Source organism: Balaenoptera ricei, chromosome 3 (assembly GCF_028023285.1).
Source record: "Balaenoptera ricei isolate mBalRic1 chromosome 3, mBalRic1.hap2, whole genome shotgun sequence".
NCBI lineage: Eukaryota > Metazoa > Chordata > Mammalia > Artiodactyla > Balaenopteridae > Balaenoptera > Balaenoptera ricei.
The window spans coordinates 133,344,691-133,367,455 of NC_082641.1; the positions used below are offsets into that span (position 1 = coordinate 133,344,691).

The 22,765-nt window shown below is 41.8% G+C and overlaps 1 protein-coding gene across 1 annotated transcript in view; it reads left to right on the forward strand.

Moving 5' to 3' along the window:
- Positions 1–22,765, forward strand: part of SGCD (sarcoglycan delta) — a 420,920-nt gene that overhangs the window by 253,351 nt on the left and 144,804 nt on the right. The window contains exons 4-5 of the mRNA XM_059917584.1: positions 9,149–9,236; positions 15,986–16,105. Coding sequence (XP_059773567.1) covers positions 9,149–9,236; positions 15,986–16,105 — 208 coding nt within the window. The remainder of the gene's footprint in view (positions 1–9,148; positions 9,237–15,985; positions 16,106–22,765) is intronic.

Sequence of the window (22,765 nt, forward strand, 5' to 3'; positions counted from 1 at the left end):
ATGCGGCTGGCATCAAAAGCAAATATTAAAATCTGTGCCCTTCATACCGGGAGAGCATAGATCTTGATGGAAGGAATATTGCATTGTTTTCATGGTTATTTTCCATTGACTCAGTCTCCTGCTGGGCAAGGAGCTACTCCAACACAAAGGTCGTATCTTTCCTATTATCCAGGGCCAAGGACAATATATAACATGTTCTAGACACTCAGTATATACAAAATGCTTAAGAGAAGCTCTTGGGTCCTGGACCAGACACTACTTGCTCTTGACTTACATACAAGTTTAACCTGCTTTGTCCACTTGGGAAGGCAGAAGTAAGAGGTGGCTCTAGAGATAGATAGATTGATGGCAGTGAGAAATGATAAGTCTCTGCTTCATTCAGAAACCCCATTCAAAAAGACAGTAAATGGAAAACAAAACTGAAAAGGAATAAACTTACATGGTCATAGAGAAAGAGAAAAAATGATGGAAAGGGCTGATGGAAAGTGGGTTGATGAGAGGGGGCTGACCTGGCAGAGCTGGAATCTACAAATGTGCAGTGAAGGAAGCAAAATAAATAAATAAATAGAGTGAGAGACGATCCATGATACAGAGCCCTGGAAAGGCTCTGGAAATAGATGTCCCTGATGAATTGAGAGCCACTGTCCAGAATGAATGGAACAGGGTTACTTATCCACAAAACACTTGAGGCACAGTGCCTTGGGCCAACAATAGTCATGATGCACTCTGGAGTGAGGCTGACAAAAAAGACTGGTTGGAAAATCTGCATAAAGACCAGTTAAACTCAGCATATATACCCAGATCCCATCCCCAATTGACCCGGCTAGGAAGTACCGCTTCCCAGCCTAGCAGAAGATAGGAGGATTGTTATCTAGAAAGTTAAACCATCCAGAAGTATTGAAAAGCTTTCTCTAAATAGAAAGGAGGCAAAAATCTGTAGGAGAGAGAAAATTGCAACTGGAAAATAAATCACTTAAATGAGCCAGTACATAGATTTAAAAAAAAATTTTTGTGTGTGAAAGTGATGATTAACTGCAATGAATAGCAAAAGGATAAACATGAAGATGTTAAAGAGGAAATACAAATCATAAAATGCTGGGGAGGGCAGTAAGAAAATGTAGGTTTTTTAAAAAATGTGTTTGAGCCTATATTACTATCAGTGTAAAGCAAGTAGATATAATAATGGGTTAACATACTTGAAAAACAAAACAGGGTAACTACAAATCAAAAACATACAACAGATTCACAAAAACTAGAAAGAAGAGAACTCAAGTATAATACAGAAGAAAACCATCAAACCACAAAAGGAAAAACAAAAACAAAAAGAAAGGAACAAGAAGAAATACAAAATCAACTGGAAAACTGGGTTCAAAACGGCAATAAATACATACCTATCAATAATTACCTTAAATGTCAATGGACTAGATGCTCCGATCAAAAGACATAAAGTGGCAGATTGGATAATAATATTCTGTCTACAAGAGACCCACTTTAGGGCAAAGGACACATGTAGACTGAAAGTGAGGGGATGGAAAAAGATATTTCATGCAAATGGAAATGACAAGAAAGCGGGGGTAACAATACTCATATCAGACAAAACAGACTTTAAAACAAAGACCATAAAGAAAGATAAAGAAGGACACTATATAATGATAAAAGGATCAATATGAGAATAGGATATTACAGTCATTGACATATAGCACCCACTATAGGAGCACCTAAATACATAAAACAGATACTAACAAGCATGAAAGGAGAAATTGATGGGAACACAAAAATAGTAGGAGACTTTAACAGCCCACTCACATCTATGGAGAGATGTTCTAGACAGAAAATCAGTAAGGCAACAGAGATCCTAAATGACACAATGAAACAGTTAGACTTAATTGATATTTTCAGGACATTATATCAAAAAAAAACCCCACTGCACAATACATATTCTTTTCAAATGCACATGGAACGTTCTCTACTATAGATCACATACTAGGACAGAAAACAAGCCTCAAAAGATTTAACAGGAGAGAAATTATTTCAAGCATCTTTTCTGACCACAGTGGCATGAAACTAGAAATCAACCATAGAAAAAGAAATGAGAAAAAAAAAAAGATTATTTAGAGACTAAACAACATGCTACTGAAAAACCAATGGGTCAATGATGAAATCAAAGAGGAAATTAAAAAATACCTTGAGGCAAATGACAATAAAAACACAACCAGACAAAAATCTGTGGGTTGCAGCAAAAGCAGTACTACGAGGGAAGTTCATAGTGATACAGGCCTTCCTCAAAAAGCAAGAAAAATCTCAAACAACCTAACCAACCACCTAAAAGAATTAAAAAAAGAAGAGGAAACAAAATGTAAAGTCAGTAGAAGGAAGGAAATGGTAAAGATCAAAGAGAAAATAAATAAAATAGAGATTTTAAAAAATAGAAAAAAATCAATAAAACCAAGAGCTGATTTTTTTGAAAGGGTAAACAAAATCAACAAACCTCTGGCCAGCCTCACCAAGAAGAAAAGAGAGAGAACCCAAATAAACAAAATAGGAAATGAAAGAGGAGAAATAACAACTAAACACAGAAATACAACAACAACAACAACAAAAACCTGTAAGAGAATACTATGATCAATTTTATGCCAACAAATTTGACAACCTAGAAGAAATGGGCAAGTTTCTAGAAACATACAGTCCACCAAAACTAAACAAAGAAGAAATAGATAGTTTAAACAGACTGATCACTAGAAGTGAAATAGAATTTGTCATTAAAAAACAAAAACAAAAACAAAAAAACTCCCTGAAAACAAAAGTCCAGGACCAGATGGCTTCACTGGGGAAGAACTTACACCAGTCCTTCTCAAACTCTTCCAAAAGATTGAAGAAGAGGAAGCACTCCCAAAGTCATTCTATGAAGCCATCACCCTGATATCAAAACCAGACAAGGACACTACAAAAAAGAAAATCACAGGCAAATATCTTTGATGAATATGTTGGGTTGGCCAAAATGTTCGTTCGGATTATTCCGTAGAATGTTATGGAAAAACCTGAACGAATGTTTTGGCCAACCCAATAGATGCAAAAATTCTCAACAAAGTATTAACAACCAAACCCAACATCACATAAAAAAGATCATACGGCACAATCAAGTTGGATTCATCCCAGGGTCACAAGGATAGTTCAGCCTATGCAAATCAATCAGTGTGACACATTACATCAACAAATGAAAAGACAAAAATCACCTGATCATCTCGATAGGTACAGGAAAAGCATTTGACAAAATTGAGTATTCATTCATGATAAAAACTCTTATCAAAGTGGGTATAGAGGGAACGTATCTCAACATAATAAAAGCTATTTATGACAAACCCACAGCCAATACTCAATGGTGAAAAGCTGAAAGCCTTCATGCCAAAATCTGGAACATGATAAGGATGCCCACTCTCATTGCTTCTATTCAACACAGTATTGCAAGTCCTAGACCCAGCAGTCAGGCAAGAAAAAGAAACAAAACATATTCATTTTATTTGTAGTGAGGTGGATGGACCTAGAGTCTGTCATACAGAGTGAAGTGTCAGAGAAAAACAGGTACCGTATGCTAACACGTATATACAGAATCTAAAAAAAAAAAAAAAAAGGTTCTGAAGAACCTAAGGGCAGGACAGGAATAAAGACGGAGACGTAGAGAATGGACTTGAGGACACGGGAGGGGGAAGGGTAAGCTGAGACGAAGTGAGAGAGTGGCATGGACATATATACACTACTAAATGTAAAATAGATAGCTAGTGGGAAGCAGCCACATAGCACAGGGAGATCAGCTCGGTGCTTTGTGACCACCTAGAGGGGTGGGATAGGGAGGGTGAGAGGGAGATGTAAGAGGGAGTAGATATGGGGATATATGTATATGTATAGCTGATTCACTTTGTTATAAAGCAGAAACTAACACACCATTGTAAAGCAATTATACTCCAATAAAGATGTTAAAAAAATAAAAATAAAAAATAAAATGTAAAATTGTCATTATATGCAGATGATGTGATACTATATATAGAAAACCCTAAAGACTCCACACAAAAACTACTAGAACTGATAAACGAATTTAGTGTGGTAGCAGGATACAAGATTAACATACAGAAATCTGTTGCATTTCTTTGCACTAACAATGAAATGTCTGAAAGAGTTTAGAGAGTTTAGGAGTTTAGAGAATTCCTCTTTGATGATACTAGCCCACCGGTACTGACTGCCCACAGATACTGACATTTGGAGGTTTTTCATTGAATTAGCCAATTCCCCAATTCCCTATGGCAAGGTTTACTCTTCCAGAAACCCATAGCTTCCAAAGAGCATTTTTATTTCGTCTAAGAAAGGATAGTGTGTCAGTCAAACATGGAAGGGATGGTATAAAATGAAGTTTCAAAGAATAAGAAAAAGCTCTTGAAAATTACAAGTACTGTAGTAAAATTTTTTTAAAACATCAGCAGAAATATTGGAACTTAAAGCTGAGGTTATTTTCCAGCCAGAATATAGAACCTAAAGAAAAAGGATTCAACTTTAGGAGGAAAAAAACAAAAGTAGAAAATAAAGCATTTTTTTTTAATGAAGCATTTATTGACTCTACGAAAAGAAAAAAAAGTGTACAAGAAAGAAAAAGGAAATGTAATCAAAGAACATGACTTTGCTCAGCTGTGGACAATATTATGCATAATCATAATAATGTAGATTCTGAATATTGATTTGACCAAAATTGCATGGAAGAGTCCATACCATTGGAGAAATTCAGTGGATAACGTCTAAAGTCGATAGATCAAGAGGTAGCACAGAAGTATATTTGGGGCCATGGGGAGGGAAGTACCTAAAGGAGAATCCTGGCAAGTTGAAAGCTCTTTGCTTTCAAGGTGGTGAGAGGTATGAACCACTGCTCTTCAAGATAAGCTTTGTAGTATTTGATGTTTATATGGACTGCCTTCATATGAGAACAAATAATACATTTCAAAAAATCAGATACACTAATTTTAAAATGTCAGCATGATGGAGCCATTTAGTGTTCAAATAGCCACATGCATACAGTAGTTCCTGGAAAGCATTGTGGGGTAAATAATGTTCATTGCAGTGGTCTTGCGTCATCAAGAAAATGTGTGATTCTGTTCTGCATGTTCTGCTCTAGAGAAACAGATACGATGGGGGTTCTTCTCCATCCAAATGCTGCATGCTTTAGTTGTTTGGGCAGAGTCCTGATGTGGCGTGTCCTGATCTCCCAAAGTGGGAGGAATGGTGTGTGTCCCCCTTCCTCATGTCCCAAGCAGCCTCACCCTGTGTCTAGGAGAATCTGGGCTGATTGGCCACAGACTGACTTGCTCCGGTCCAGAGCTCTGATAATCATCATCAAACACCCTCGGGTTTGCCAGACTCCTTCCTTTCCGCCAGGCGGGGCTGAGCCTCCCTCGGGTTCCCCCTAAGCCCCTTGTCCTTGGATGGTTCCCTGAAGTCATTTAGTGAAAGTCACTGGCCCCAGAGCAGGCTGTCCTGTGGCAGAAATTAACCTCCCCAGGCCCAGAGGCTGCAGTGGTGAGTGGGAGGGAGACAGGAAAGAGAAGCAGCTGAGAGAGCAGAATTTAGCCTCTCCTCATAAAGTGTTTCCCCTACTGGTTCTGATACCACAGAGACCGCAGGGATGCTTCGCTTGGCTGCTGTTTCCTGGTTTAACCTCAGTAAAGCGAGCCAGAGAGCCAAATAAAATGGCACTGACCCAGCTGAGTCAGAGTTTGTTAGCTGGTGGTTTGTGCTTTTTTCCTGGTAATCTTTCTGTTATCAGGTACTGTATATGGGAGGATTATAGCAAGCTGTCCCAGGCTAGAATGAGGCTCTTTGTTTAAACCCTCATGTAGCAAAGACTGTTTCCCAGCGCGTTAAGCATCACAGACCAATTAATGCTATATGTTAATATTTTGACCTAGCAATAAAAAGGAATGGCTGGCTTTATTTTATCTCTTGCTAGAAACCTTGATCAAAGCTGTAGAGATTTTTTTTTTCCTCAATAGAATTTTGTGAATATTAAGGGCAGGCAGATACGTTTGAAGATACTGGGATTTGAAAGATAATAGTGAACCGGCCACTAAAGGGAGATCCTTTGAAATCTGGAAACAGAATATTGGATGTAAAGGATACCCTTGACTTAGTTCACAGATAGGTTATAAGGATTAGGTAATACAAAGAAAGGTCATCCTTTTCCTCCTCCCTCCTTTCCCCCTCCCGCCTCCTCTTCCTCTCTTTCCCCCTCCCTCTCCCCTCCTCTTCCTCTCTTTCCCCCTCCTCCTCCTCCTGCCTCTGTCACTAACCTGCCCTGTCTGCCCCCTCCCCTAACCCTACCAACTACAGAGGACTTACTGTGTGCCTGGAACACAGTTCATTACATAGAGAATTTAATAATTTTAATAAGATGTGTCTTTTAATAATTTAATAATAATATGTGCAACATCACATATCAAGAAACTTAAGTTACTTGCCCAAAGCCACCCAACTGGGAGGTGGTAGAGTGGAGCTTGGAAACTAGGTAGCTTGACTCCAGGGCCTCTACTGTGTGCGTGGCTCATAGCAAGGGCTCAGCTATGTCAGCCCTGAGCTGCTGCTGATATCGATGTTGCAGAGAATGAACCACAGAATGATTAAGTGATTTGCTCAAGGTCGCACACTGGTCAGTGGCCATGGAGTTTATCCAGTTGTCTGATTCCGGGTCACCCCTCTCTCTGCAGTGCCAGGTTGCTCAATATATGAAGAGTTAGTGCTTTAACTTCTAGAAACCTATATCCTCCTAGGCAGGTTCCAGGTTCTGAATTCTCACATTGCTTGAATTGTTTGTAAGTTTGAAGTAGCACAGTTAAGCCCTGCCAGAAGCAATGGCAAAGAAACTATTTTAGGTTAATATCTGTTTCCTAATGGATGGGGGAAAAAAAAAAAAAAAAAACCTCTATCAATATTAGATTCAATGTATTTCTTCTTCCCTGATCCAAGTAATAAACAAAAAACAAAACAGAACAAAAAAACCTTTATTCATCAGGCAAAATTTTAATTTCAAGCTACGGGGTGGGGGGGAGGGGCACAGTGAATCAGTGGTTGCCCAGATGTGGCAGAAGCTCTCTCTCTCCTCAACAATAGGACAAGAGCTCTCACCCAAGGTTAACTGGTTTCTCAGGGCTTGAGCGGGTCAGTCATCCATTTCAGCAGTTAACCTTGGGTGAGAGGGACCACGGCTCTACACCATCAGTGTGTGGAAAACACCTTGGTGGTGGCCGCCCCATCCGTCTCCTCCGCTTGTGAAAACCACCTCAGACCTTGGCCCGAGCCACCTGTCAGCACAGCTCTGCCACTCCACCACCGTCTGCAGGCCCTGGGCTGGGCCCATGAATCACCTGTTTTCGAAGAAAAAAGACATGAGACAGTCAGCCCACAACCGTCCTCGTTTTCTCACTCCATCTTCGGAAAAGCCTATCTACGTTCTGTTCCAGGTTCAGCTCAGCGTGACCATCCCCTTTGCGTCTCACTCCACAGCCTTCAGCCAGGGACAGCCTCCCCCTTCAGGAAAGTTCCCGCACACTGTTTGCTGCTCTCTAATCACCCTTACGGTCCTCCGCCTGGTGTTGCAGGTGTGTGTGCTGCGTGCTGTGAATTGTTCCCACTGGAACGTAAGACTTTGAAGGTGAAGAGGGTCTTTCCTATCTTCATTTTCCTGACAACTCGTGGCGCGATGGTATTTCTGTATTTGGGACTCGATTCATAGTGCTTTTACTGAATTTTCAGGCAGGTACATGCCATGTGGTAACGAGGGTTTGGAAAGACAAGGATGACTTCCCACATTCTTCTTCCTAATAACCATGTGGTTACTGACGTGTTCTGTCAGAGATTCGTCCTTTTGTTTATGGCTTTAGTTTACTCCAAGAAAGGAAGAACGTCTAAGCTGGGGGTTGGCAAAATATGGCCTATGGGCTACATCCAGCCCTCTGCCTGCTCTCATCTGGCCGGTGAACTGAGATAGTTTCTACATTTCTAAATGTTTGGTGGGGGAGAGGCAGGGGGAGGAAGAGTAATATTTTATGACAAAATAAGATTATATTAAGTTTAAAATTATATGAAGTCAAAATGTCATTATCCACGAAGAAAGTTTTACTGGAATACAGCCATACCTGTTTGTCTGTGTATTGTCTATGGCTCCTTTGCACTAAAGCAGAAGATTTGAATAGTTAACACAGAGATGATATGTCCCACAAAACCTAAAATATTTATTATCAGGCCCTTTATAGAAAAAGTGTGCCAGCCTCTGTTCTGAGTCATTCTCAGAAATGTCTGCCAGCATATGGAAGGGGGATCAGGTGCCCTTTTTGATTAAAGGGAGATGGGTTGAAGTCACAGGATGCCTGGAGGAAAAGAAATCTGGAGAAAGAAAAGGAAGAAAGGGGAGGCAGAGGGCACCTTGGAGATGCTGGATCCTCCTGGGTTTTGTATCCATGCGTGGCAAACATTCCACAAAAAGATTTCCATCTTCCTGGGGAGCACCTGGATTGTCAGAGCCAGTGGACCTGCTGGAGGGGGAAACCTGGAGTGTTTTCCACAAGCATTTTCCTCTCCACTAAGAACTCTGCATAGTTCTTCGGAGAAACTGTGAACTAGAAAGGGTGAGAGTAGGAGATTATCGTTCACTCCTGATCATTCCGTGCACCAGAGCTAACTAACATCTACAGTAAGATCTAAAGGACTGTGTGTCCTTGTTGTCTTTGATTCAACAAATTTGTGTGTGTGTGTGTGTGTGTGTGTGTGTTTGTGTGTGTATAAAATCTCTTTGGAGTGTGTCTGTCTATCTGTGTGTCTCTTTGGGGAAAATCCATTCTGATTGAATGCCAATTAATTATCGCGTATGTGGGGATCATTAAACATTTAGAATTTTCAAAGAAAGATACATCAATTAGAACTTGGCTAAGATCAGCTCAGCCCCATGGAAAATGGGGATTACAGTTTTGTTTAGAAATCTGCTGCTACCATATATAAAATACACAAACAATAGGACCTACTGTATAGCACAGAGAACTATACTCAATATCTTGTAATAACCTGTAATGAAAAAAAAAATCTGCCATTTTCATATGTTTCTCTATTTTTCTTATTCCAGGGTAATGCCCTGTACTTCAAATCTGCCAGAAATGTGACAGTGAACATCCTCAACGAACAGACTAAAGTCCTAACTCAGCTGATAACAGGTAAGAAAAGAAAGAACTTAGCAGTGTCTGGTCCAGGGTAAGCACTCAAAAAACATACCATGGAAGGTTGAATGAAACACCATGTGATGTATTTAAAGAAAGGAAAGTCTGCTCGCACATTTTACAGTGTCGGAAAAGAGAACAAAGCATGTGTTCCCTGATGCCACTCAAGGGCAGAGCTCATCCTATGCACACGTTTAACGTATGTGAATCTGATGATACTCGTTTAGGGGGTGGGGAGGAAGAATCAACTCTTTTTCACGTAGCATGGCCCCTAAACACCAGCTGCTTCAGCTGGTGCTCAGCCATGGCAAAGCTCTCTGCTCCAGTGCCAGAGGAAAAGCTGGCTGTGTTGTATTGACTGGAAGAGAGCACAGTATACACAGAACCGTGCACATCATACTTTATGGGTTGTAAAAGGGATTTGTAATGGTAGTTTGAATCCATGCCATATTTGCCGTACGTGCTGACTTTGAACCTAGCTCAATTGCGAGATGCAGGTGTACCCCGACTGAATATGTTTGTGTAGTTCCTTTTCATAGAGCAGCTCTGCTCCTAACAGCCATGGAAAACACCCAGTGGGGTTTAAGCTGCACAGTCCTGAAATTTAAACAAGGATTGGTTATTCACCATAATGACTGAAATGATGAACATGGCCTCATGGTCGCGGTAACACGCTGGGCGGTATGACCAGTGCCCCCTCTGTAGGTTATGAGCAGCGGTAAATAGGAGCTGTTACGCACCTCCACAGCAGAAGGGGAAAGGGGGGGCTATGTCTGAATGGCGTTGTTACACTTGCAGACAGAAGATGCCATTTGTTTGGCTTCAGGGCCGAAAGAAATGTATACAGATGGACATTTCGAGAAGCCAGTTGCCCAAATGTCCTGAAACATTGCTGGGACTAAAACATCTGGAGCCCCACTAATCCAAATGCCACGGGGGGGGCAGGTGCCTTTGTGCCCAGAGTCTTGCTGGGGAAAGAGCCTCACTCTCCCGCCACCAGATGTGTATGTCTGGAGAGCCACAGCCGGTGGGTGACCTGGACTGGCTCCCACTGGAGGAACGGCTGTGGCAGAGCCCATAATCCATAAAACTGCTCCTCCAGCGCGCGCCCAGCTCAGCGGCCTCGCTGCTCTAACATCTGGCCCGCAGTCACGATGCTAAATAATTAAATAAACAGCTTCAGTAAGCAGTGATTTAAGCGGTGTGCGTGAAAATTGCCTCCAGGAGGGAAATAAATCCGACCTCCAGCTCCCAGATTCCCGCGTTCAAAAGGGACTTATTTAGCCTGATCATTTGATCATTTGCCATTTATTTGCAGTGGGAGATTTGGCTGACCTGAGAGATTTTGTTTTCATAAAGCTGGAACCGGATGAATGACTGTTACTCAGGAAAAGAGTCTCTCTCTCCCCCTCCTTCTTCCTCCTCCCTCCCCTCCCTCCCCACCTCCTCCTTTTGCTTCTCTCTTCCGACTCCCCCTTTTCTCCTCCTTCACCCCCTCTTCCCTCCCCCTCTCTCCATCTCCCTTTCTCTCCTCCCCCTTCTCTCTCGCCTCTCCCCTCTTTCTCTCTGTCCTTTCTTTCTTCCTCCTCCTCCGTCCTCCCATCTCTCCTCTTTCTCTCTCTCCTTTTCCTCTTCTGTTGTTCTCTCCTCTCTCCTGCCTCTCTGCTTCCCCATCTTCTTTCTGTCTCCCCTGACCAGGGTAGGCCCCTGGAGCTGAGACCCCATCCCTACCTCTTAAAGTAAGGCACAAGGTAGCTAATATTAAACAAGATGGGCAGAAAGCCATCCTAACACCAGCCGGCAGCAGCCTTTCAAGATGCCTTCTAGAGAGGATAGTACATATGTTCAAATAGAATTCCCAGTACATACACCCATGCACGATCACCCCTAAAGTTTCCCTTCAGGGTTCTCCTTTTACATTGATGCACATGGTGGAAAGCACAGAGCAGTTCCAGGAGAAAATATCCTAAGGCCCATTACACTTAGTGGTGGACTTACCTGACAGCAAATCATTTTGCCTAAGTGGCCGGGTTTACTATGGCAGTCCTGAGGATTCAAGAGTTCTCCTGCTTATTACCTAATGATCATGACTCAAAAGCCCAGAAGAAATTCCATTGTTAGCAATTCAGGTAATCTTTTCACAGGAAACAATGTTTTAAATGATGGTTAAGTTCCCAGGCCAGATGACACAGGCATACCTGACTCATGCTGCTGCTGATTTAGTATCATCTCAGTAGTAGGTCCAAACAGGGAACCCTCTGACCTGCAAGGAGGAAAGTTGTAGAAGTCTTATACAACATCTAGCCAGAGTGGGGAAAGGCCCCAGGATCAAGGGAGATGAGGAAAGAAATTAGACTGCATGGCCCCCAGGTCCTTCTAGCTCCCAGATTCATGGCAGTGGCAGGACTGGGAGACGGCCAGTGCATCCTGATGGAGGAGATTAATTAAGGAGGTGCTTCACACGTACACTACTGTGCACAGAAAGGGATTAACTGAAGATTAGTTTCAGGTTACAAATAACGATCTTTTCCATCCCAGAGAGGAAGTGAGCTCACCAAGAGACCTCCTGAGCGAACGCAGGTCTCCAGCTCCATTTACTTTTCTTTGTAGAATCCTTTTTTTTTTTTTTTTTTTTAAAGATTTCATCATGTCCAAGGAGCTTTGGCAGCCCCAGGTGAAATCAACAAAAGGACAAGCCATCTGCACCATGGAGCCAGCATTTGCTCTGTGGAGTTTTGGCTAAAACTACCAACTACTGAGCTTGATATACCCAAATGGTTCTGTCCCTGGTAAAGTCCATGTTGTATTCTCAGAAGCCTTGAAAAGCAAGATAACTTAATGGTGTCTTGTGTTCTCTGATGGCTGCAGTCTCTTCATTACACGCTCCTGTATCTCACACACCATTCGTAAGTTCAGAGTAAACTTAGTTTACACACAGACCAGAGTTCTTGACTCCTCAGGGGTGTGTCTCATGGTATTGCCCAAGTCCATGAAACCAAAGTCCAAGCATTGTGTCCACAAGTCATACCGCCGTATCTGACTAGATCCAGAGTGGGCAAATTGTGCTCACCCCATGGCCATCCTGAGATCATTCATTCATTCACTCGTTCATTCATTCATTAGCACTAGACCTCCTGATCTCCAGTCTCCCCCCTAAAAAGAAAAGGTAACAACCTCAAAGCATTGCCAAGTAATACAGATTTTACTGAAGGTTTGTTGTGACCAAGAAGACAGCTACATCTTAGCCCTCCCTAAGCAACCTAATCCGAAGCCCTCACTGTACATGTCTCTTCTTTCAGGATTTCTCTCTTCCTTGTCTCCAGCTTCCTAATTCCTCTCATCCTCCAAAAGTTCCTCTCCTAATTGCCCCAGCATCCTTTTCCTTTCTAGACAAATAAACATCCCTTTTCTGCTATGGAATAATTCCTAGGGCACAGTTCCAGATGCAGATCTGCCATTAGCTCACTTGGTGACCTTGAGGGAGCCCTTGGCTTTGCTTTCACTTGTTCTCACGTACAGCGTGAAGGCAGTCAAAGAAGACAATGTCCTGGTCCCATATCATTTGGAAATGTGTGCGCTGTCTGCTGTTTCCATCCCCCACTCATTAAAGAGCCTTTTCAGTGTGCTTCTTTTTGTCAGAGGGCCAGTGTGGATGTACTGGCAAGAGATCAGTTTTGCTGAATTGACATGATGATGCGAATGAGGGAAGTTCACTCAGAGATGGTCACCATTTGTTCATTTCAATGTGTTGTGACCAATACATTAGACAAATGGCGATGGTTATGTTCCCAATGGTGATGATAATCACAAGATCACATTTCACAACTCTTTTCTGCCTACAATTTCTCTTTATAAACACAGTATAATTCAGTCCTTTTAACCTTTCTATGCGGTAGATAGAATCGATGGTAGTAGCACAATTTTGCAGATGCAGAAAATGAGGTTCAGAAAGATCAAATGATTTGCCCAAAGTCACATTACCAGAAAATGAGAGAGTTGGGACATAATTTTTGTCTTCTGATTCTTAGTGTGATAGTCTTGCCAAAGAGGAAAGCGGACCCAGACATCCAGGGGCTGGCCGGGCTCTATCAGCCAAGCATTGGTGTTCTGTGTGGACATAAATGATCTCACAGAACCTCAACACCAGACAAGGCCACTCGTGGCCATGAAGGATGGAGAAAAAACAAAAAGCAAACACAACTCTGATCATGTCTGAACATAGATGAAAAATAGAAACTTTTATCCAAACCACAGGAATCACCAAACTTCCCCCTATCCCCCTGTAATATGAATGACTACTGTTTGTTTATCCATTACAGTTTGGCATGGTTCTGGTCTTTCCTACTCTAGATAAGATTTACTAAGATGCTAATCGTAAAATTACTCCCAGTTCCTGACAGCATGTAATCCAGAACCAAACCTTGCTTCCTTAAACCCTGCCTCCAAATAACCTATTATAAGGCCAGATCCTGTAATAAATTCTTTCTTCTTATTGAGAAGCCCTATGGTTCCCCACGGTGTGTGTTCTCTCTCACGGCAATGAGTTAAAAACCCAACTTGTTCAACTCCAAGTGTGTTCCTAGTGATCTTTGCCTGGAAGGCACTGAGGGCCCTGTCACTACTACTTTTTACTAATAAGTGACACTGTCTTGAAAAGTAACTAGAAGGAAACAAAAATGCTATACAGTCAGCCCTCTGTATCCATGAGTTCCACATTCCTGTATTCAACCAACTACAGGTAGAAACATTTGGGGGAAAAAAATTCCAGAAAGATCCAAAAAGCAAAACTTGAATTTGTCCCATGCTGGCAACTGTTTACATAGTATTTATATTGTATTTGCAACTATTTACACAGCATACATTGTATTAGGTGTCATAAGTAATTAGATAATTTAAAGTATACAGGAGGGGCTTCCCTGGTGGCGCAGTGGTTAAGAATCCACCTGCCAATGCAGGGGACACGGGTTCGAGCCCTGGTCCAGGAAGATCCCACATGCTGCGGAGCAGCTAAGCCCGTGTGCCACAACTACTGAGCCTGCATTCTAGAGCCCGCGAGCCACAACTACTGAGCCTGAGTGTCACAACTACTGAAGCCCAAGCGCCTAGAGCCCATGCTCCGCAACAAGAGAAGCCACCACAATGAGAAGCCTGCACACCGCAACGAAGAGTAGCCCCCGCTCGCCGCAACTAGAGAAAGCCCGTGTGCATCAACAAAGACCCAATGCAGCCAAAAATAAATAAATAAATAAATTAAATTTATAAAAATAAATAAATATACAGGAGAATATGCATAAGTTATATGCGAGTATCACACCGTTTTTTTTTTGTTTTTTTTGTTTTTTAAATTTTATTTATTTATTTATTTATTTTTGGCTGTGTTGGGTCTTCGTTTCTGTGCGAGGGCTTTCTCTAGTTGTGGCAAGCGGGGGCCACTCTTCATCGCGGTGCGCAGGCCTCTCACTATCGCGGCCTCTCTTGTTGCGGAGCACAGGCTCCAGACGCGCAGGCTCAGTAATTGTGGCTCACGGGCCCAGTTGCTCCGCGGCATGTGGGATCTTCCCAGACCAGGGCTCGAACCCGTGTCCCCTGCATTGGCAGGCAGATTCTCAAAAACTGCGCCACCAGGGAGGCCCCCTCACACCGTTTTATATAAGGGACTTGAGCATCCATGGATTTTGATATCCGTGGGGTATTCTGGACCTAATCCCCCACAGATACTGAGGGACAGTTGTATCAGAATCTCCTGGGCAGTTTTGGAAAAAATATAAGCTTTCTGGACTCTACCTCAAATATTTTTCTATGTGAATTTCCAGACCAAAAGATAAATTCCTTTTTGATCTCAGTTATTATCATTGAGAATGATGACACCCCCAGGTTATTCTGATGCATTTCTGTGGTCTAGCTTTTTGGAGCCTTCTGAACTTCAGGTATTTAGGTAGCTCTATTTTTTTTTTTTTTTTTTTTTTTTTTTTAAGAATTCTAACACACTAACCTGTTCTACTTTTTCCATAATACCTAAAACTCTCTGCGGTTTTCTGGTTGACTTATTAACACATGTTTAAATGTATGTCTGTCTGTCTCTATCAGCACGTAAGTGCTAAGGGATCAGGGACTTTGTCTTCCTTTTGCCACTACTATAGCCTCAGCTTCAAGAATAGTATCTGTTGTGATATGATAAAACCTCTAAAATTTATTTTTTATTGAATGAAATTCTATAATGAAAGATTGAGTAACTTTCAAGGCAATTAATTACAAGATATTATAGCCTCTTCTGTCAAGAAATGACTTATGTACTTGTCTGGTGTCAAATGCAGACAGCGGGTCAAGGGTAGAAAGAGTGAGGCAGATTTCAGCTGAATTTAAAGGTGCCCTTTCCAACAGTTAGGGCTGGCCAAAGATATGCCGGTCCTTCAAGAGGTGGTGAGTATTTTGTACTTTCATAAATGCAAGCCAAAATCTACAAGTATTTAAAAGTAATTTGGTGGTTAGCTGAGGGAAATCTCACTCAAACATTAGTTTGGAGGAAGGACATGATGGTTTTTAAAATCATAGCTGGAGAGCGTATGATTAAAAGTAATTGACGAGATACGGCTAGAGTCATGAGGCTAATTGTCACAGCTAGCTTCTGAAAACCAATCCACTTACATTAAAGTCCAATACAATCTTGTTAGATGTATATGTTCTGCGAAAAGCTCTTTATAATTGAATGCAACGGAACTAATGTATTCTCTCTCTCCCCCTTCTAGGGCCAAAAGCTGTAGAAGCTTATGGCAAAAAGTTCGAGGTAAAGACAGTTTCCGGAAAATTGCTCTTCTCTGCAGACAACAATGAAGTGGTAGTAGGAGCTGAGAGATTAAGAGTTTTAGGTAAGTAAACTTCAGTCATTGAACTGGTTTAATGCTACTGTGTACATTTTAGAGGAAAAGTTAAATGGTGTGTAGAAGAGTGATTTAGGCTAATTACCTATAAAGGTAATTTTACTCTCTCAAAGCAAGGTCGATGAATCTCCCAGTCCCCACCTTAAAAGTCTCTCAAATCATGAGTCTTTGTGGCACATCTGCCAACATCAAGCTTCGGGTGGGGATGTGTGCTCATACCAAGAAATGTACTAATCCTCACAGGTTGGCAGTCCTGCAGTAAGCAGTCAAGACTTGTATACGTTGTTATAGTGATTACTAAACCTGGTTGTAAATTAAGAATCACGTAGGGAACTTCTGAAAAGTTCAGGTTCACAGATCCAAGCATGACTTACTGAATTAGAAGTTCTGTTGTAAGGACCCAAGAATTTATTTTTAAAAGCAGGAATTTCTCTGTTGGTTCCACTATTGGAATCACTGAATTTGGCTGTACACAGAAATGGTCTAGCAGGGTGGTTTAAGAGTTCTGGTTCTGGAGCTAACCTAGCTTTTCTTTCGGCTCTGTCACCTACTAGCTGTGTGATTTTAGACAAATTACCAACATCACTGAACCAGGTTCCTTTTCTGCTCGATTGGGCTAAGAACATCCACCTCCTCTAGTTCTCCCTAGGGCTCAATCAGATTGTGTTAGATCATGTTATACACACTTATCACAGTGCCGAGCACAAAATAGTACTCATTCAGTGCTGCTGCTGTTAATACTCATGCTACTATTAATACTAATCCTGCTTTTCCTTCTCTTGCTCTCTATGAGTACCAGTTAAAAGCTCAGACTCTGGAATTAACCCACTATAATTTGAATGCTATCTCTATCTTTTACTAGCTGTGTGACCTAAAGCAAGTTAGCTAACCTCTCTACACCTATGTTTTGCTCATCTATAAAATGGGGGTAATAGAAGTATCTACCTTCTGAGTCTGGAAGGATTGAGTGAAATAATCTATGGAAAGTGGTTAGTAAGTTGGCTAAAAAGTAGGAAGTGTTCACTAAGTGCTAGATGTTATTAACTTAAGTTATTATGTTATTTGTACTTGAACTTATTATTTGTTGTCTACATTATTAGTTGCACCCTGCATCTTCTTTCTTCTCTATTAGTGCTATCTTCCTCCTGTTCATCACCTCCACCCTCAGTCTATCAGCTTGTCTGGCCTGTCTGTCTGTCTCTCTATCTGATATAATACACATTCATATCTAACTTTCTTGCTAGGTGACTCCTAAGTTTCCATCCCCAGGCCTGGCATCTTCCCTGAGTTCTAGGTCTTCCTTTTCATCTAGATATTCCACCAGCCTCTCACACTTAGTGGATCTTGAGTGCCTAACATAATAACATGAGCATGCACGCACACACACACACCCCACACACACACTTACCCTCTACTCTCCCGCCTGTATTTACCCCTGACTCCCCTATCACTCTTACTGGCCCCATTGTGCTTTCCTCTGTCAGGGTCAAAACTTCATCATCGTTCTGACCAGCATCAGGCTCAGCAGAGTCAGAAGATGGCAGTGGCCATCCTGACAGAGCTCAATGGCATGGGAGGGCCGGGTGCAGAGGCAGCAAGCCAGGGGCGGTCTAATCGCTGGTCAGGTGCTCACCGGGATGGAACAATTCCTTTGTCTTTCAGGGCCTTGCTTTTTCCTATCTGTAAAATGAGAGTTGTCTAGAGCAGAAGTTTCAAACAATTTTTTAAAACTTAGCAACAGAAACTTTTAAAAATAAAATTTCATACCAAACCCCAATCAATAAAATGTATAAAAGAACAGCACTGCTCTGGGTTGTGGATGGGGCTTTTAAGGCATAAAGGTTAAGCTGTATAGCTTCATTCTTCCCCCCATTCTGTCCTTGGGAGACCTCTTAGAACTTATTTTTAAAACCCCTTAAGTAGATAGTTTTTAAAAAAAAAAAAAAAGGTGAAGTCTACTGACCACTTGCCATGATCCAAGTAGCATGCTTTATGTGCATTATTACGTTTAGACCTCACCAGCACCTTGTGAGGCAGGCACCGTTTTTATCATCCCCATTTTACAGATGACGGAACTGAGCTATAGGGAGAGGTGAGCCATAGTAAAGGGTGAGAGCCAGGATTCCCAGCCAGGTATTTGAATACAGACTGCTTCACGTTAAAGCACTATACTTTGCTGCCTCCTCAAATTGGTCCCATTTTTAGATGAGTACACTAAGGCTTGAAAAGGTGAAGAATCTTGCCAAGATCAAGTACCAGTAAGTGGTGGGACTGATGTTCAAATCCTTGCCTATGGACTCCACCCTCAATGCACATGGCTACACATAAATGTAGTTCTAAGACCTTTGCCAACTCTCACAATGAATGTTTTTCTCTATTATTCGTAGAAATGGCACTTTCTATGTTAGTTCTAAGTCTTGGGGGGGAAAAAATACAGAAACTTTAAGCTATCCTCTTAGTCAAGAGTATTTTGCTCTACCAGTTCTAAAATAACTGCCCAGGGGAAAAAGTGATGGTATCTCATGCCGAGATCATTTTGTACAAATGGTGTTTGGCACTTCCCATTAGTCTTTGGTGCTTCGTGAGTCACCTCACTGCTTTAAAACCTGACTTTGCAAAGATACAGATATTTTAGATGTCCAAACACTGTGGTTTCATCCTAGTGTACAAACCTCTGTGATGGTATCATTTAAGAACTTCCCCCCCCTTCCCTATCGTGACATAAACTAAGGATTGGAAGATGATTGTAGCATTTGGTCACTTGAAGGCAGGTGGATAATTTTGCTGCTGTTGTTTCTTGTGCTTGTGATATTTCACTTACAGAATGATTTAGGATAAAATCTGTCTCTATCCATCATCAGAAGCATTTGCTTTTTTGTGTAAAAATGTAGAAAGGAAGCATCATAATAAATACCACTGCTGCTACCAATGCTGAAAAGAAGAGGAAATGACCACCCCACAAATCTCGCATCAACCTACTCAGTGAAATGAGCCTAGCGTGTTGCAGAAATGAGCTTCCTGTCATCTGGGATTCAGCCATATGGTGTGGAACGAGAAGTTTAGGCAATTTCATTTTCAGCTTAATGAGAAGTTTGTCTTTTTGAGTCATCAGACTGCTCAAAGACTCTTGGGAGGTTGGAATCTGGATGCATATTTTGTGGTGGAATCTAACATACCTGGGTTTGAATCTTTGCTCAAGCATTTACGATCTGAGTGACCCTATCCAAGTCTATTTTTCTCTTTAAGCTTTAGTTTCTACACGTATAAAACAAAGAGAGAGGAATACAATAAAGAATGGAAGTAAGAATGAATGAATACAGTAAGAAACATTTGTAAATAAATCAGTAATTTTAGTTGATAGCTGAGTAAGAACAAGCAGTAGAAGATAATAATAACCCTAAGGAGATAATGTCTCTTGGAAACAGTTGCTTAACCCATGGGCTCAGAACAATTGTTTATACTCCTCTCTGGATAACCACACCCACCGATTCAGTTTTCAAGATTATGACTACCTTGGGCACACTCCGAGGACCTTGAATAGTCTGGCTAAAGGACTAGTAGCCATACCTCATAAAGAACAGTTCGACTATCTGGAAACTTTTATCCTGGAAAAGATATGGAGGAATCATGTAGGCAGACAACAGTTGCTGACCTTTCATAATGCACATGTTTCCTGGGGTAAAAAGAGCAGGCAAGAGCTGTGTAGTTGAGTGGTCGAGAGAACAGGTTTAATCCTGGTTTCTCTCATTTGTCAGCCAGTGCCTTGGGATATGTCACTTTACCTTTCTAGGCTTCCTTCTACTCTGTGACATGGTGTAATAATGCCTGACTCTCTCAGGAGTTGGGAGAAGTAGATGGTACAGTATATGTACTGATTATCAGCACAGTGATTGGTACAAGGTCAGCACTCTACGTGCTGACTGTTGTGTTGGTGATGGTTTTTGCTGGTCCACTTGGACTTCAGGGAACCCATCAAGTTCTAAAATTGTACATAGCCCTTGTATGTTCACAGAAGAAGGTAGTCAGAAATTGGCTTAGGACTTGTAGGAGTGTTCAGATATCAGTTAAGTTTGGACTGGTAGATTTCCTGAACACAGCTAGGGTCAGAAGAGAAAACACCTTTTCAAGATAGGGATTGAAGGCCTGGGTTGAATTCCCAAAATTGTAGGGTCTTTCCTTCCACTCAGAGCATGGTCCTTAAATTAGGAGCATCAGCTATGGCCTGCTTGTTCGACATGCAGATTCTCAAGCTCCACCCTAGACCTATTGATCAGAAACTCAGGAGTAGGGCCAGTAAGCTGTAGGTGATTCTGATGCAGGCTAAAGCAGGGGTCTCCAACCCCCGGGCTGCGGACCACTACCAGTCAGCAGCCTATTAGGAACCAGGCTGTGGAGCAGGAAGTGAGCGGAAGGCGAGTGAGCCAAGCTTCATCTGCCGCTCCCCATCGCTCGCATTACCTCCTGAACCATCGCCCCCCTCCCCAGTCCGTGGAAAATTGTCTTCCATGAAACCGGTTCCTGGTGCCAAAAAGGTTGGGGACCGATAGGCTAAAGAACACTGACCTAAGACAGTCACAGCTCAATCATTTTGCCACCACTTTGCTGTTAGCTCTCATTTGAGTTCAGGTTCAGCCTTTTCCACTTTGCTCCAGAAAAGCTACAATATAAATAGAGCAAACACACACTGAGGGCTTATTCTGTGCAAGATGCCAGTCACTTGCCATGAGTAAATGCATTTGATCCACAGCACAATCTTAGAGGAACCTGGCTCATCACCTTGATTTATAGAGGGGCAAACTGGGGCACAGAGTGCTGTGAACTTTGTCCTCAGTTCCACAGAGGGAAACTGGCAGAGTCAGGATCTGAATCCAGGCAGTCTTACCCACTGCACCTGATGACCTCTGTCACAGTGATCTGAAACTTCCCTGAACTCCATAGCACATTTCATCATACTGAGCGGGAAAGAGAACTGGACCACAGTTGTCCACTTATTCCCCTCATTTCTGGCTTCTAGAGACACCGCTCTTCCTACAGTTTTCCCTCATCTGTAACTGTTCCTCCACTTCCTTCACTACCTCTTCTTTCACTTACTCAGTGACGTGGATTCACTGCTGGCACCACATATGGACTTGCCCCTGGGTCAGTCCTTAGTTTTCTTTTTTCACATATCTATGGAAAACCCCATACTTACATACAATTTCAATAATTGCCCTTTTCAGGTGACCCTCAAATCTGTATTTGCCTTGAACTGTCTTCTCATTTCTAGTTCCACATTTCCAAACACCTGGACATTTCTGCGTGGATGTCTCGCCATCACTTTCACTTCATCACTTGCAGCTGAACTTACCAATCGCCCTGTCACACTCCCCGCCTCTCCAGCACCTACTTCCCTAACTCTCCACACGGGGCCTCCATGCCCCTAGGCTTCAGGGCCTTGCTTTCATTCAGGTACCAGACCCTGTCTTTCTTCACATGGGCATCAATGTCTTTGTCAACCTTAGGTTTTCCATATTACAAAGGTATCTATTTAGGTCTTACACAAGAGAATTTAAGTTTATAGCCAAGCCCGTTCATTTAATAACCAAAAAGCTGTAAAATTAGCATGCAGGATGAGGCATGGTATAGTTTAACTTTAATTACAGAACAAAGGTATGAAATACCAGTCAGCAGTGGCCTTTAAAAAGCAGCAAAAGTAGGCAACATAAAAGCCAGCGCATCTAAGAGACATCTTCATGGAGACACCAGGGAGAACATAATTTTGATCTTCATTAATGACCAGTTTCATTGAACAATGAATTGGACATTATAGCCCTTATAAACAAAGCATAATTATAAAATGTTATTCTAATTGTTAATTAGGTCTCTTTATACTCTAGATTAGTTTTTTAAATATGTCCTCTAGATGCCACCTGATGCTAATTATCCAAGTTACATTACTGTCAATTGAAAAACATTTTAAATTAAATCTAAAGCCATTTAAATTAACATAAGATTTATAGAAATTTAAATGTGGTCTGATACCTTTTAGCCTTTTGCATTAGTTTTTGATGAAACTCTGTACTGCAGCCTGGTAATTGATAATTATGATGAAAAGAGTAGGGTGTTCTTAGTAGTGTTTATTCATTAAATTTACGTGTGTGTGTGTGTGTGTGTGTATACACACACACACACAGACACACATACATTTATATATAAGATATCTGTACTGTTATTGGAGTCATGGAGATATAGAGATGAAGTGGTTATTTTTCTGCTCTTTCAGGGAGGTATCTTATCAGGGAGATGAAACACACATGCAGATATGTGAGAGCCCAAGCAGAAAACAAGCTTCTTAGAAGGATAGAAGCAAAGTGACCCCAGAATTACAGACTCTAGATGTAGTAGGGTGGTATCCCAGAGAGAATTTTGAAAGCTTTGTAAATGAACGGAGTATTTGAACTAGGTCTTCAGTATGGATTTGTGGGAAAAAACACATAGGGAGAGTGCTTTCTTGGCAAATGGAATAGCACATGTTTATCTGTCAGGACTCATTTGGTTGTAATTTCTATGGATCCAGCTCAAAGCCAGAGGCAGGGAGATTTATTGCCTTGTGTGGTAGAAAAGTTCAGTGGTACCCAGCTTCAGGCTAGATTCAGTGGCTCGAATAAT